At 37.4% G+C, this 17,714-nt stretch overlaps 1 protein-coding gene across 1 annotated transcript in view; it reads right to left on the minus strand.

Moving 5' to 3' along the window:
• The window catches only part of LOC115422496 (cilia- and flagella-associated protein 74-like), a 180,189-nt gene that overhangs the window by 92,330 nt on the left and 70,145 nt on the right, over positions 1-17,714 (minus strand). Inside the window, exon 10 of the mRNA XM_030138843.1 lies at positions 1,948-2,076. Coding sequence (XP_029994703.1) covers positions 1,948-2,076 — 129 coding nt within the window. The remainder of the gene's footprint in view (positions 1-1,947; positions 2,077-17,714) is intronic.

The following is a 17,714-nucleotide window of genomic DNA, read 5'->3' on the forward strand; positions in this document are numbered from 1 at the left end:
GCATCGCTTCCAGAACTGATCTGAACAATGACAAATCGACTAAAATAAAACCCAAGGTGTAATAAATCAGAAATATCCTTTAAATTGGAACTCTTGGAATGGTGTAATGATGCACTTTATCCTCTCCAGTTTTCCCCTTTTTAACCCTTTCATGCACAGTGGTCACTGCAGTGGACAGTTCTTCTCCAGCTGTTCTCTTCTATATTCATGGGTTTTATTGTTTTAGTTTCATATCAGCCAACACAGTGGACACCTATGCACCATCCCATAATACACTGACATTCATTCCATTACTATAACTTTGTTGTTCTTCACAAATCTGACCTGCATTAACATGTTTGAGTGTAAATCAATTGCTTGTTATTGTTATTAGACTGTAGGTTTGTTTTTTTTTGTTGTTGTTTTTTTGCATATTATCTCCATAAAGTAAGTAAGAAGTAATATTAGAGTCTGTCAAAATGTGACAAAACATCAGATTAACAGCATTAAAAAAAAAAAATTTCATAGTTTTCATTCAGTATATGAGTAAATACCTGTTTCTTTGCTTCAAAAATTAAATGCATGATGTCCAGCTGAGTGGATATTTTTGCAACTCCATGAAAAATAGGTTCATAACAATTTTTTCAATCGCATTGTTTTTTTTTTCATAACTAAAGAGGAATAAAAACACTTTGGAAAAATAAATTGATTAGGGTCAAAAAACGGTATTCAAAATCTCTCTGACAGGACATTTTAGAGACAATTTGACCCACATTTTTTCTTTTAACCCTTTCATGCACAGTGGTCACTCCAGTGGTCACTCCAGTGGACAGTTCTTCTCCAGCTGTTCTGTTGTTTATTCATGGGTTTTGTTGTTTTAGTTCCATATCAGCCAACACAGTGGACATTTATGCATCGTCACAAACACTTCAATTCATACAATTATTGTACCTTTGCTGCTCTTGATAAACTTGATCTGCAGTAACATGGTTTAGTGTAAATTAATTGCCAATTGTTATTAGACTAATTAGCAGTTTTCTGAAAACAAAAGTTTTTTTTTTTTTTTTGGCTTATCCTCCTGAGACCCAACAATGCATTTTGTCCTCTGTAGGGGACAAAAGTTTGACAGTTTAACTTAAAAAATACTGTCCATTGCAAATGACATTCCACTAAAAAAAATAAATCAATAAATAAAAATAATTTTTAAAATGTATGTGGAAAAAACTGCTGCATTATGCAGTTTCCAATCAAGACAATTTTTAATGTAAAAAAGCTACAACTGTCAATTTCCTGGGTCTCAGGGGGATATTATCTCCATGAATTGAGTAATAACTAGTATTAGAGTATGATAAAATGTGAGAAAACATCAGATTAGCAGCATTAAAGATGTTTTTATTTCATAGTTTTCACACGGTACATCACTTTCTGATGATGGGTTTTAAATACATGTTTCTTTGCTTCAAAAATTAAACACATGGTGTCCAGCTGAGTGGACATTTTTGTAACTCCATGAAAAATAGGTTCATAAAAAAAAAAAAAAAAAAATTCAATTGCATCATTTTTTTAATGCCTAAAGAGGAATAAAAACACTCAAGAAAAAAATACTGACTAAGGTTCTCATAATTCACGCATGAAAGGGTTAAATTCATTTTTGCTTTAGTCGGACCATAAGGGATTATCCAAAACAAGGAGCTACTTTACATTGAAATAAATGTTGGAACGACAATCAATTAAAGTCTGCTCTCTGACGGGACATGACTGTGTTTGGACCCATTAAGGTTCTCCTAATTCATGTGTGAAAGGGTTAAAGCTGGCTCAGTCCATCCAATATAACACAGACTCCTGAAACAGTTTGCACTTAAGATAGAAGGTTGATAGAATCTTAACAAGCTTCCAGTGTAAAATCAGATTAGAACCCTCCAGTGATTCCATTACCGCTGCATCCATCCCCCGCCTGTCCTTCCTTACCTTGGCAAGAACTTGAGTTGGGCATTGAAGCTTGACTTAGCCTGGACGAAGCCTATCTTGGGCAGTATCTCGATGTGGTTCTTCATTTCCTGGCACACCTCAAAGGTCAGTTTCAGCGCTGTGTTGGCTCTGTCATGAAACACATATGGTTTTATTAGTGTAAAAGCCACAGAAAAACCAAGGGCATTTTTCTTAAGATAGGAAATGCCTGGAATGACCTGTCCAATACCTAAAAAATTTATTTAAAAAATGCACAAACAAAAGTGGAATGTTCAGGATTACACTATATTTTTTAACCACAAATGAAAAAAGTGGAGTTATTTTTGTACTAAACTTTGAATATGTCTCTATATATAATTCTTCATGGAGTCGTCTCAAAATAACACACTCTAAGGACAAGTCAACGAATCTGCAATTGATATTTGACAATTTTGCAAAATGCAAATGTTTAGCCTGACATGTCTAAACATGAACCCTTTCATGCACAGTGGTCACTACAGTGGACAGCTATTCTACAATGTAATGTAACCTGAACTTCGATAACAGTACCTGAATAACAACTGTATGAGTGAATGTAAAGGCTAGGAAATAAAATGTTATTAATATTTAACCTATAAAGACCTAGCGGTTTTTTTGATGGCAGTTCCTAAATGATTTTTTTCTCTCTATTTAACCTTTCTTAAGTATTTATCACCATTTATTATTATATTATCCTCAGTATTTAGCGTTTTTTCATTGTAAAGTTGGTATTTTATTGTATTTAATCTGTTGATCATGTTGATGTTGATTAAAACTCAGAGTAAATTCAAAGGTTATTAAATCAGATACAGTGAAAACAGAAAAAAGTGACTTTTTCAGCAGATTTATCATTAATCAAATGTCTCCATCCACTGTCATTGATCCAACTCCATGGGTTTTACTGGTGAATCAATGCTGTAGAAGATGACAGTGTTTCCACGGTAACTACAGAGCCTCTGAATATCGAAATGGGTCATATCTGATGAACATGAAAAGATTAAGAACTGTATTTTACACTAATTATTTACATTGTCATGGAGTTAAAAAAATGTCCAGCTGAGTGGACATTTTTTTAACTCTGTGAAAAATAGGTTCATAAAATTTTTTTAATTGCATTGTTTTTTTTCATGCCTAAAGAGGAATAAAATCACCCCCCAAAAAAAATTTGACTAAGGTTCTCATAATTCATGCATGAAAGGGTTCATTTCCATTTTATTTGTTTGTTTATTTAATTATTTTGAATATTGCAATAAAATCAAGCAAAGGAATTAGATAAAAAGAAAGCAAACCATTCGAAAAGGAGCAGGATGAAGTTTAATGTATAATCTCCTGCCCCCTTACTCCATCCTTCACATGCCCTAAATTCCTCTGTCAGATTCCATTAGCAACTCAAAAATCCTACACATATCCGACTAAACTCTGACTATGCATAAAACACAAAACTGCGGAACATATCAAGGAAAGACTGTCCATTTGGCAGCAGCATTTCATATTAAAATAAACTCTGTCCTTTCCGTAACAGTAATGGTGCACGGAACAAAACAAAAATAAACTCTGTCCATTTCATAATAAAAAAAACACATTAAAAAACAAAAATACACTCTGTCCTTTTCATGACAATAATACATATATCAAAAACAAAAGTAAACCATCAGTTTCATAACAATAATGCACAAAAAAACTGTCATTTCTTAGCAGTAGTATACTTATTAAAATAAACTATGTCCAATTCCTAACCATACCTGTATAAAACACAAAAAATAAACTCTGTCCATTTCATGTCAGTAATGCCCATATGTATATATATATATATATATATATATATATATATATATATATATATATATATATATATATATATATATATATATAAAAAACTCTGTCCATTTCATGTCAATAATACACATATAAAAAAACAAAAAATAAACTCTGTCCATTTCATGTCAATAATACACATATAAAAAAACAAAAAATAAACTCTGTCCATTTCATGTCAATTATACCCATATAAAAAACAAAAATAAACTCTGTCCATTTCATGACAATAATACACATATCAGAAACAAAAGTACACTATTCTTTTCAGAACAATAATGCACAAAAAAACCCCTGTCATTTCTTAGCAGCAAAATACTTATCAGAAATAAACTATGTCCAATTCCTAACCATACCCGTAAAATAAATAAATAAACTCTGTCCTTTTCACAACACAAATATCCATATAAAAAATTAAAAAATGAACTCTGTTCCCTGGACAACAATGTTTGTTATTATTGACTTTCTTCTTCTTCTCAAAAACCTTTACTCTTCTTCATGGTATTCAGCCAGTATGGTTAATTAAGAGCTTGAATGAGAAACGCTCATTCCAACGCAACAGATGCACAGAAGTATGAAGACAGTGACGCATGACGTTACAAACAGACAAACTTATTTACATACATAAAGCGAACATACATGAGCCTTAAAGCAACACGACAATGGCCACGTGGTAAACATTCATTACACTGTTGAGTAATAGAAGCCAAACAGAAGCTCTACAGCAGGGTTCTCAAACTCCTGTTCTTTCAGGTTCCACATTCAGTCTGATTTGATCTGCAGTGGACTGAACCAGTACAATAATAACAGAATAAGCTATAAATAATGACAACTGACAATTTTTTTCTTTGTTTTAGTGCAAAAAAACCCCCCATTAAATTATGAAAATGCTTACTTTTTATAAACTATCCAAACAAAAAAGATGTGAATAACCTGAAAAAACAGAAATTTCTTAAGAAAAGTAAGTGCCATTTTAACAATATTATGCTTTCAACTTCTCATTAGTCCATGTGCATTCTGGATCAGATCTCCAAAGACACTAAACACTGAGGAACAGGAAGAAAAGAGTTCAAACTGGACTGAATTTAATACAGACATTTCAGGTTGGACACATTTGTTCAGGTTATTCACATTTTATTGGTACAGGAGAGTTTGAAAATGGAAATGTTTTCAGAATTTAATGTAATTTTTTTGCACTAAAATTTGAAGTTGTCATTATAGGCATAATGTTAAGTGGTTTCTGGGTGCTTTTTAGATGTTTTTTTAAGTAATTTTGAGGTGGTTTTAGGGTAATTTTTGGGTGAATTTGGGTGATTTCTGAGTAGTAACTCCTCATTAGTCCATGTGCATTCTGGATCAGATCTACAAAGACACCAAACACTGAGGAACAGGAAGAAAATTGTTAAATTTGTGCTTAATTTTCTTTGGACATTTCAGGTTGTTCATTTCTTCAGGTTATTCACATTTTATTATTTCAGGATAGTTTGGAAATGTAAGTATTTTCAGAAATTATTTATTTTATTATTTATTTTAATTTTTTTTGTTTTTTAATTTTTTGCACTAAAACAAAGACAAAAAATTGAAGTTCATTATTTATAGGCATAGTGTAATATTATTTTTTTCACATCAAACCCAGTAGTAAATCTGCAGTCATTCTTTTTTGTGGGTTCTTCTACTGTTATTATTGGACTGTAGATCAGATTGGTCTGGATGTGGAACCGATACTAAAATGAGTTCCACAGCCTGGACTGTGGAGTTTTTGCACTTCATCTCAGGGGTCGGATTGGAACCTTTGGTGGGACACATCTGGCCCCCAGGACGCATGTTTGACAGCCCTGCTGTAGGTGCTCTGCCAACGGGACATCCCAGTGCTGAAGGGACTGGCCTTGGATCAGGAACACATTGGGTTTGGCTGACACCTGCAGAAATGGTTGTGTGCGGAGTACTGTACCTCCAGACCACATCATTTAGGTGACCCAGTTTCCACCAGCTCCAGTAGATGGTTGTGCCTGTGGCTACAAGCCTGGGTTTGAGCTGAGGCCTGGGATATAAATTGCTCTTCACCTTGGGAATTCTCTTACACATCCAACCACAGCCCACACACACACACACACACACACACACACACACACACACACACACACACACACACACACACACGGTGACAGCACAAACACTCAGTTGTTTGCTGAAGGTGGATACTGTGTACAAAGCACGGACATTGTGTTGCGTCTCCTTTCATTTCCAGCAGACACAGAGGTAAGTGATCATTGAGCCCACAGTGTGAGCCGTCCTTCATTTTCCGTTCCCCACTCTCATAAAACGACCCACTTTGAACAGCCAGGTCAACCAGATGGTAGTTTCCCCGAGGCAAGGACTCTCACAGACACTTGGGGGATATTAAGTATCTATCTTTATTCCAGCCAAATGATAACCTTCACATCACTCTCAGAGGAATCCTCACGGATACATAATTATTTAGAGCAATTAAGCATTTTTAATTAACAGAGACATTTAGCTCCATCCTGTCAGTCTTAGTGGCCGTCTGCAGCCACTTTGATTTGATCCCAGAAACAAGAGAAATGCTAAAAACTCTGTTTAGAGCAGGGCTGTCAAACTCACTTTTCTAGAAAAGCACTCATAGAGCGCAGACCTCCACCAAGGCAGATCAGTGCCCCCCCCACCCCCGGTCACCACCAAAATTTAATCTTTTGTTCCTTGTGTCAGTATCAACATTTCCTGAAATTTTCATCCAAGTCCGTCATAACTTTTTGAGTTATCTTGCTGGCAGACAGGCAGACAGACAGGCAGACAGACAGGCAGACAGACAGACAGACAGACAGACAGGCAGACAGACAGGCAGACAGACAGGCAGACAGACAGACAGGCAGACAGGCAGACAGACAGACAGACAGGCAGACAGACAGACAGACAGACAGACAGGCAGACAGACAGACAGGCAGACAGACAGACAGACAGGCAGACAGGCAGACAGGCAGACAGACAGACAGACAGACAGACAGGCAGACAGACAGACAGGCAGACAGACAGACAGACAGACAGACAGACAGACAGGCAGACAGGCAGACAGACAGACAGGCAGACAGACAGACAGACAGGCAGACAGGCAGACAGACAGACAGGCAGACAGGCAGACAGACAGACAGACAGACAGACAGACAGGCAGGCAGACAGACAGGCAGACAGACAGACAGACAGACAGACAGGCAGACAGGCAGACAGACAGACAGACAGACAGACAGGCAGACAGACAGACAGACAGGCAGACAGGCAGACAGACAGACAGACAGACAGACAGGCAGACAGACAGACAGACAGACAGACAGAGACAAACCAACACAGACAAAAACAGAACCTCCTTGGCGGAGGAAATTATGATAATGTTAACATCTACAACTAGAAAAACACTCGGAGAGCGCAGACCTCTGCCAAGGCAGCTATCAAGGCAGATACAAATTTACTTTTAAAATTTGGTACAAGAATATATCCTCATTCTAACGCAGACCTCTGCAGGTCTTCGTTAAAATCAACCCTGCAAAGCAGCACTTAATGAGCACAGACTTTTAACCAACTACCTCAGAAATAGTATAATGCATTTTGCGTCGTGTTGGGGTTCATGACTTAACGAGTGAGCACAGAGACGAGTCCCTGGCTTGGCATCAGTCCGTGCGTTTCCATGACAACTTTTCTTCCTGGTTTAAACTGATTAAAGGTTGGATCCTATTTCAGATGTCCATGTAAACACCTTATTCCAGTTGAAAAAGAAAAGTTCAGATTAAATTTAAACCTGATTAAAGTCAGTGGTTTAATCCTCTTTTAACTGCGCTCTAAATTCTTCCTGGACATGTAAAGCCTTTATTCCGTTTGGACTTTATTCCTTCCATTCTGCACATGCTCAGTGTCTTGTCCTGTGGCGATGACGCACACATTCTGCGCTGGTGGAAGAATCTGCACTGCAGTCTAGTCTTCCCAAAGCGTTCCAGTGGAATATTCTGATGGGATCTACCAGCCTGGAAAACCCTGAAGGAACAGTTCAACACTGGCTTTGGATTCATTCATTTGTCCTGAACTAATGAGTTCCACAAGTGGGACAAACAGTTTGAACTGCAGCCCTAACGTTAGCTTAGCTTAGCCTAGCTTAGCATAATGGCTTCATTCCTCTGGTCAGACGTAGCCAGGCTTTTAGAGGTGATTTGTAGTATTTTAGGAGTGATTTGGGTCAGTTCAGTTCTCCTAATCATTCCTTTAGTCCGCTGGGGTCAATATGATCACAAACTGAGGCTCAGATCATGGTCATGTGACTTACTGCAGGAAGAAAATCTGGGAAATAAAAACTAATGCAAAGCTAAAACGCTAAAGCAAAGCTAATTTAGCGCATGCATCCCTTCCAACAAAAAGACTTTCCAACTTCCGTCAACACAACAGTCCACAGATTGTATGAGTGCAGTAAGTCGCAGATCTGAAGAAATAATTAGAGAGAATCGAATTTCACAAAATCACTGAGAAAAGACGACAAATCACCTTTAAAAAACTGGCTACGTGTGACCATGGAAATGCAGTGAGTATGCTAAGCTAAGCTAACAGAAGGGCTAAGCTAAGCTAACAGAAGGGCTAAGCTAAGCTAACAGAAGGGCTAAGCTAAGCTAACAGAAGGGCTAAGCTAAGCTAACAGAAGGGCTGCCAGAACCGAATAAACGTTTCTCATGTAAACCTTTATTTAGGTTTAACATTTCCATGGAAACAGAAGAGAAAGGACTTTAGTTCTGGATTAATTTCTTCTGGAAAGATAAATTGGATTTAAAAACATCATGTAACCGTAGATCGCATTTCTGTGGTTTATAGTTGATAGACACAAAAAGACGACCAAAGCCCATTGAACAGAGACGTTTTCAGCTGCTGACGACCTGGAGAATTCTGTCGTAAACAAAGTTGTCACATCTGTTAATAGCGGCATCGATGAATGATGATGATGTAACAGGCGTGGAAGGGTTGGACCATTTCATAGGAGAATGTTTCAACCCCCACCCCTTACAACTCTGTTTCAAGGGGTAGTGCCAAGTGCAAGGGCCAAGGGGGAGGGGCCAAGGGGTGAATTAGGATTGGGCCTGAGTGTAGTAAGAGTGTAGTTAAATGAAATTGTTAATCTTGTTGGCAGAGAATACTTTAGTTGACACTGTGCAGGTATCTCTGTCATTTAAGTGTTGGTACTGCTACTGGAACTCTAGCCTGGAGGTGGGCTCTAAAATCTGCCTAATCAGTAAAATCAATGAAAACAAACAACAACAAAAAAACAAGAAAAGAAAAGGGGGTAGGAGGAATACCCTTTGACTGACCCTTGGGCTGTGGCTGTGCTGCTGGGGGGGCTGGAGGTTGTGTGGGGGGGTTGATGGTGTCCTCCCCTCCTCGGGCTCTGCGTGGTGCCCCCCCCAGTCATATTAATTTAAATTAATTCATATAAACTCAAAACTGATAGTAACTGATAGAAATACATTATAACAAATATTAAATTATTTCACTTGTTGTTTTGTGTCTGCCTCCACCGCTACCACCGCCACAATAATATTAGCACATTAGGCTACTGGTATTATTATTATTATTATGTATTTTTGTATTATTACAACAATTCTTATTTTCCCCTTCACTCCCCCCTCTCTCTTTCTCTCTTTCATTCACACACCCCCCCCTTCCTCTTTTCCCTATCGCCCCTAACCAAACTATATTGTTTAGTTGCTATTTACATTTATGATCTTTTTCATTGTAATATGATGTTGTCGTTGTTGTTTGTCAATACTCTGTCATTGTTGTTGTTTTTGGTTTGTTTATTTGTTTGAGTTTCCTTTTGTTTATGTGTTGTTGTTGTTTTTCTGTCCACAGTGTCTTGTTAACTCTAACTAATAAAAAAAAAATTAAAAAAAGAAGGTGGTGATGTTATCTGTATATTATTGTTGTGTGTGAATAATAAATTATTTGGAAGATTAAACATTTTACTGGATGATAAAAATAAATAAATAAATTTAAAAAAATCAATGTGTTGAATTTCTACAGTAACTTCAGACGCTTCAGCCAGAACTCTGGAATTAAGTTACTCTTTAAGAGTATATAACTTTCTTTAAGATTGTGCTTTGTTTTATTGCTTCAGGTTGACACTTTTGTTAGATTAGTAAAGTGCTATTATTGTTTAGCAGAGAAATGACTGGTTTTGGAGTAAATGTTGCAGGTCATGTTGCAGAGCTATTGCTCATGTTCAGACTGTAGTGCCCACGGCTACAGCAGTGCCTCTGCCCTAGCTAAGAACTGCCAGGTGGCTGCGAATGCTTACTCCACATGTACTCCAAAGCCTCATGGGAAAGCAAGACTTTAAAGTGAAACCCTTCTCATAACGCAGCTTGCTCTGCTTTATACCCCATAATATATTTGAAAACAACAAGCTGGAATAGCAGGTTTTTCTTTATCCCCCAGTTCTAATTTCTTCCAAAATAAAAAGGAAAAAAAAAAAAAAAAAAGTCTTGAAATCCAACAGCAGCAAACTCAGATTCCTTAGGACAAACATAAAACTGCACACAGCACAGGCTGGGTTTAGTCATGGTGCGGTAGGCTTGTCACAAAAGCAGTACACATGTCCAGAGTCAGGACAGAAGGCTCAGTGAAAGGGAAGGAAAGCAGGTTGGTGGTGCTTCTGTGGCCTGAGTCTGGGCACACATGCCCAACTGCCCAGCGGGCGCCAAAGGACCACGCTTGGAAGGTCCAGGCTCCGGTGTTTGAAACAAAGAATAAACACTGTTCTCCAACAAAAAAAAACAAACTCTGCCAACTATTCTCAGAATATTCCACACTGTAAAAAAAAACAAAACAAAACATAAAAAAACGGTAATATTCCAGCAGCAGGGGCACCAAAAAATACTGTTAAACGGAAAATAACCAGCTCATAAAAATACGGTAATTTTCCATTCCATTTTTTTTGCCTTAACTTTACATGACATTTTGCATATTTTTTTTACTTTTTATTAGTGCTGGACAGCGATTAAAATTTTTAATTGCACTTAATTGTGTGGATTTCTGCGATTAATCACGATTAATCATATAGTTATATGTGGGGGGGGGGGGGGGGGGGGGTTGCCATCGTGTATTGCCTTTCAGTGATATTTCAGACTGAAGTACTCCGGTGATAAAAATAATTGCACATGTCAGTGCTTCTAAAAAACCTGTGTCCCCCCCCCCAACCACCACCATCTGAAGACATTTAAAATTAAAGCTGCAAGCAGCATTGGGCGGGACCTCGCACCGGGCGATCCGCCTCCCCCGCGATTCGCCCCCCGCGTGATCCACCTCCCCCACGATCCGCCTCCCGTGACCGTCCACACCTCAGCTCCACTCACACCTCTCCGTCCCCATACCAGTTCCCATCCTTTAGTGTCTGTCCTCCTTACATCTGTACAGAACACCAGCGACCCTCTGCTGAAACCACCATCACCTTTAAAATGAGACTTTTATTTTGGAAACCCTACTGTGTGTATGTGCATTTGTTTTATATGTGAGAGAAAGAATCAGTTTGAAAAATGATTTGAAATTGTATGAATAAGTGAGTATAAAAGTGATGATTTATCACATTTAAGGCTTTTATTTTGGAAAAACCCAATTGTGTGAGCATGTGTGTCTGTGAGAAAGAGTACTTTTGAATGAAGAAACATTGTACAAACAGTTGAGCATTTGGTCATAAAAATGAAAAGAAGTTATGTAATAGACATTTTGTATTTTTTTTTTTAATTGGGGTTTTATTTTGAAAAAATGTACTCCGTGTACTTTTGAATGTGTGCAAAATTTCCAATATCCACAATACAATGCAGTAAAACCTGTTTTAAAATTAAAAAAAAAAAATTTAAAAAAATTTTGGATTACCTGGGCCTTGAACCAGGGTCCTCTTGTTCCATAGGCTGCAACATGAACCACTGCACTACAGACAGACACTTACAGCTGTGCACCAGGAAGAGTTTTATAGGAATTTTGTCATTGTTAAAAGTGAAACCAAACATAGTCTTCAAAAAATCACCATTATTCCATAACCGTAGGTCGTATCTGAAAAATTATTTCACTTTTGGATTCTGCAGACTTGTGGGAATTTAATGAGGTATAACTGTTTTATCAAAAGTCTGAAATGAATAAGCAGTAATTGCAGAAACATAGAGTAACTTTCAAAGACAGATTGCCAACTTCCTGTTGGAGTTAGCTCATGAGTGTCAGTGTAGGATTTGTCGGCTCAATCAGACCAACATTTTGGCATTTGTTTCATGCTTCTGTGACATTCCTACTGGCCGCTAGGGCAGATTTTGTGTGTTTTTTAGTACAAAGGTGGCGCTACAGAGTCCATTTTGGTACCCAAGGGATTATTTTTGATATTAAATCAAAGTGTTCACGAGCCATGACATACATGGCAAATTTGGTGAGTTTTGGAGCATGTTAAGGGGGTCAAATGGCAGTCTAAAGTACAAAAAGTATGAAAATAAACAAATTGCTATAAATGAAGAACCGTACATGCTATCTCAAAATTTTTTGCATGTGAGTGTTGTGGTGAGTCCCATGAACGCATAGATATGTCACATGTGGGGAAAAACTCCAAAGTGAAAAATGAGTTCCGAACATCGCAACTTTGCGGGCTTGTAACAAAAAAACTAAGACAGTTATGGAAAAGGTGTGAAATTGTTTTATTAAGGAGGTTTCACTCTATCTTTTGGCGCTATTTAGAAGTTAATATGACAAACGGTGTCATGGGAGTTAGTTTTAGAAATTTTATTTTGAAAGGCAAATTGTGAACTTCCTGTTGGAGTTAGGTTAGGGACATCCATGTATTATTTGTAGTGCTTGATCCAACAAATATTTTGGCAGTGGTTCAATGTCTCTACGACATTCCTACTGGCCACTAGGGCTGTTTCCGTTTTTTTTCATATAGGTGGCGCTAGAGAGCCCATTTCGGCACCTATGGGGTTAATTTTTTCATTTTATGAAATTTTTCGCCAGGCCTGACATGTATGCCAAATTTGGTGAGTTTTCGAGCATGTTTAGGGGGTCAAAATCAAGGTCAAAGTGGTGTGTGAATAATAATAATAATATCATAACAAACGAAAAACAATAGGGCCTTGCTTGCAGGCTAGGCCTCTCACGGTGTGAGAGGGCCTTACCTTTCGGCTCGGTCCCTAATGAAAATGTCCATGGAACAGACCACTACTGTTACACATGTTTATATCCACACATGTTTATTTCCGCTTGTGAGTGATTGACAGGAGTCTTAGTCCCACTAATCAGCACTAATACTAATAAGCCCAATAATATGTGATGTTCAGGTGTTCAAAGTAAACAAAGGGGGCCCTCTAGTGGTGGGAATAAGTGTCACTAACATATGTTTTGTCCTTGCGGTGTTCCCGTAGTCAGTTCAGACATAAGAAGGAACTAACAGACACGTTTCTTTCACTCTGTTTGTATGGCCCAAAAAACATTTGCCTGTGAGTATTTTCTGTTCAGTTGTTGTCAGAATGAATAGTAGCAAATATCTCTGATGTGAACCTTTGTTGTTGGATAAAGACGTAAAGTTTAAGTTAATCTGTAAATGCTAATCGTCAGTGTGTCTATGGATTTTCCCATTCAAGTTAGCACCGAGCTAGCAATCTTTTTCCCATTCATTTAAATGTATAATGCCATGTAAATGTACTAAGGCAGTGAACAGAACTCAGACAGATTTAGTTTGTATGTGTCAGTTTTACAGTGAGTCTACAGGAACAGATTTGGACACAAGTTTTGGGCGTCTGGCTTTTCTTGGTAAACCTGTTGTCTATCTGCAGCTAATTGCTATACGCACACAAGCAGAAGAAAAGGAGTTAGAATAAAACTGCATTAATGGGAGATTAAAAAAAAATTGTCAGCGTTATTTAATGAATGTGTTAATGCGGTAATAATGCATTAACTTGCCCAGCCCTAATATTTAATGTTTAATAAAGAATATTTTCATGTATTAAAACCATGAAATTACACACACACACACACACACACACACACACACACACACATATATATATATATATATATATATATATATATATATATATTTTTTTTTTTTTTTTTTTTTTTTTTTTTTTTTTCCAATGAGACTCAGTGTTCCAATCCACTGATAAAAACTGTATTTGGACAGTTTATCAGTGCTTATACATGTTATACATTCACAAAAATACATTTATTCAACATTTTTGTTGTGAAACCTCCTGTAATTACACAAGATATTTGTCAATTAACAAACAAGTCTGGTTAAACTTACAGAAGAAATAATTTTTACGGTCAATTGTCAGTAATTTTATCTCGTTTTTTTTTGTTTTTTTTTACAGTATTAAACTTTAAATTAACAGTTTAATCTCATAAAAAGGAAAGAAATATTTGTGAAATTATGATACATTTGCAAATGTATTTGAACTGTATTTTTCTGTGATTTTTTTTTTTTTTAATGGAAATTTTATGGTTATTCAGTTACAGTTTTTTCATGTTATTTTACATTTGACGTGTAAAATCACAGTCTATTTTTGTCATTTCATTGATATTTTCCTGTATCTTAAAAATACAGGAAAAATCTGTAAAATAAACAGTGAAAATTCTGTTAAATTACAGGTTTTGTTTTTACAGTGCAGTGACTGGCACACAGGCAAAAGTGAAACACTGTGGATTGTAAAGCCTCTTAAAATTCTTTCAATTAGTAGGAGTAATATTCAAATCACTGGCTCACACACAAGAGAGATGAATTCAATTATGCTTTGTGCCGTTCTTTTAAAAAACCTGTCACACACAAAGAAAGACTTGTGGGATATCTACTCATCTACTCAAAGGAAAAAGTGACAATTTGTGTGATGAAGGCAGCGTTTCTCATTGTTTCCCCTCTGCAGGCCTGCCAAGCTCTTGTGTGTTGAAACGCCTGTCTCTGAAGCAGACTGACATATTGTATGGAACGGCAGTGCGAGCATTAGCGCTGGAGTTTTTTCTCCCGCTCCAAAAGCTGTCGTTCACACTGATGCTGTCATCATCATCATCATCATCATCATCGTGTTGTCACATGTGCTGCGTGCCAGCGCACCAGATGGCAGTTGTCACAAATCCCCAACCCCCCACGCATGCACTCCCTCCGCCCCCCCCCCCCCTCAGCATGATGTGACACAATGACTGGTGAAGCTGGTTCCTGGACTGCACGTCTGCATGTTCCTGCCCTCTGTGTGTCACCAACCTTGTGGATAAGGATTAAGTTTTGTGCGACTGTATGATACTTGTGTCCGGGAAAATGTATCATCCCCTTCATCTCTGATTTCTTTTTCATTATGAACATATATTTGTTGAATCTCTCAATACACAGCTGGTCTCGAAATGTAGCTAGGTGGAGACTTTTATGCTGGGTGAGCTGAAACGTAAGCCGACCGGCCCTGTCAATTTTAAGGGATTTCCATGAGCCGGTTTTCTGTGAAAATGTCTTTTTTTGGCAGAGACTAAGTATGTGAGAGAGTTTTAGTATTGCATTCAGCAGATAAGCCTGCGTGCTACATCAGCAGTCCAGGACACTTTCCAAACTCCATTCCAAAGATGTTTCCAAGCATGACAGCAAGAAAAACCAAACAGAAAAAATGCACTCACTTGTGGAGTCGTATTTCATTGGAATATGGTCTTTGGTTACTAAATAAGAAATAAATATTTCATACTTTTGATTATAATGATCTTATCAATAAAAATAATGCTGTTTTATTTATATCTACAGTATCAGCCTGATCCCAGTCCAGGTACCAGAAAGGGTGCACATATAGACAAAAAATAATACTGCTCTATCAAAAAATCAGACAGGTCATTTTATTTGTCTGATATTTCTCTTTTAAAGTCCAAAATCTGTGTGTATTCTGGTGTCTACTATAAATGTGTCAGGCTTGTACCCCTGTCAGATCATAAATTCTTGGCTGTACGGACACTCCAGCCTAATAGCCTCCAGACCAAAATCTGTCTAGTTGTGCAGATTTAGTCCTAATAATACTGAAAGAACAGGTTCCCATTCTATTATTCCAATTAAAGGGCTGGAAAAGAAGGGGTTAACAACAAAATGGTGGATTGTCTTAATACTGAAAATAAGAATTGATAATCAAACAGCTGTTCAACAAAAAGGATCAATAAATGAAAAGCAATGTGATGTGTGTATTTGGAATAAAAAAGACACAGGAGTTGAGTAGGAATTATTTATTGTGTTACAAAACATTATGGACAATCATTTTGCTCTTATAACAGTCAAATTGTGCACATGTTTTCACGCTCATTGGGTCGACATTTGATCAGTTTTTATCCAATTTTCTTCAAATTTGGAGGATTGCAAGATCTAGTAATAAGATGGACAAAGAAACATTTTGGGAATGGTTTTGGGGGGATCTGTTTGGAATACTGATGAATAACGGATGCAAATATACTTGTTCACCTTGACTGTGATCAGGCTGTATATTTCTATTTTAGCCTTGGATTACAATCTAAAACAGCTGAGATGTGGTCCTTATTTTGTATCACCTTATTCTGACAACTTAAATTATGGACAATTTATGATGTTGATCTTTTTTTTCTGTTCATGTGAATAGATAAATGATGATTCAAAAGAAGTTTCCCTGAATAAATCTGTACATGGTACATGGTATTGTTCAATATTGTGATGACGATAAGACCTGTAATAGATGAATATTGAAATGTGCAGATTATCCATTCAGATCCTAAATCCCTCTGGTTTAACAGACACATTCCCAGGTCAGATCTTAAACCCTGAATAGCTTATGCCTGAATAAAAACATTAAATCAATGACTGAAGCAATGAAAGAAATGTAACAGAACATACGTTTGAAGAAGAAATAAAAACTATAAGGAATTAATTTCCCAAGTTTCCCAAGTTTCTTCTAAACTCAACAAAATGAAAAAAAAAAAAGTGGAAAATAACTATAAATAATTGTAAGTCTACCTTCTGTTGTACGATTATGAGTCATACTCACAAAACTTTAAGAAACATATTTGCTCTCAACAATTTTTTCGACAACTGATCATCAGCTCAGATGTTGGTATTAGGACAGTCTTGTTCATTCTAAAAGGTGAGCATCAGTCTACAAATCTAAGAAAAACATAAACTGTATATGAACTAGGGGTGGGAATTTTTTACTATCTCACGATTCAATTCGATTCTGATTTTTGGGGCTACGATTCAATTCAAAATCGATTTTCAGTTCAAAACAATTTGATTCCTAATGATTTCTGCTTCAGTCTATAGGTGTGTAAAGGATCCTCATGATCTACTCCAGTCTGCTTTAAAGACAGAATGACAAATACACACATTCAAATGTCTTTTTCACATTTATTCAGTTTTCAACATTTATCCATGCTCGGCAGGAGTTTGGTGAGGCACAGCAGTGTGCGTTGGTTTGCTGCTGGTGGCTGACTGTGTCACCGTGTCCTTAAAGGTGCAGCAGACTTTCATGACCAGTTTTTCCTCAGATCTGTCAAACCTCAGTCATATCCTCAGTTTCATGAATCTGTTCGTCTGTCTGCCATTCCTCACCTGAATCTCTTCCCTCACAGTGAACAGTTTCTTAGTTCCATCCACCAGAAACAAACCATGTGTTTACAAACAGAGCTGGGAGGGAACTCGGGTATCTGAGGAATTTTGTCGCGACATGCACTGTGGAAAGTGAAGGTTCACGCGGCCGCCTGATCGCAACAGCGTGACCATATGATATTATATGGATGAAACAAACTCGCGGAAACAGCTGAAACATGGAAACGGCTGGGGGAATATGCATAGAGGGAAGGGAGCTCCTGCCGTTTCCGCCTCGTGTCCGTTCCAGCTGCCACTGTCAGACAGCGGCGCGAACTGGCGTTTCCCA

Source organism: Sphaeramia orbicularis, chromosome 7 (genome assembly GCF_902148855.1).
Source record: "Sphaeramia orbicularis chromosome 7, fSphaOr1.1, whole genome shotgun sequence".
Taxonomy (NCBI): Eukaryota; Metazoa; Chordata; class Actinopteri; order Kurtiformes; family Apogonidae; genus Sphaeramia; species Sphaeramia orbicularis.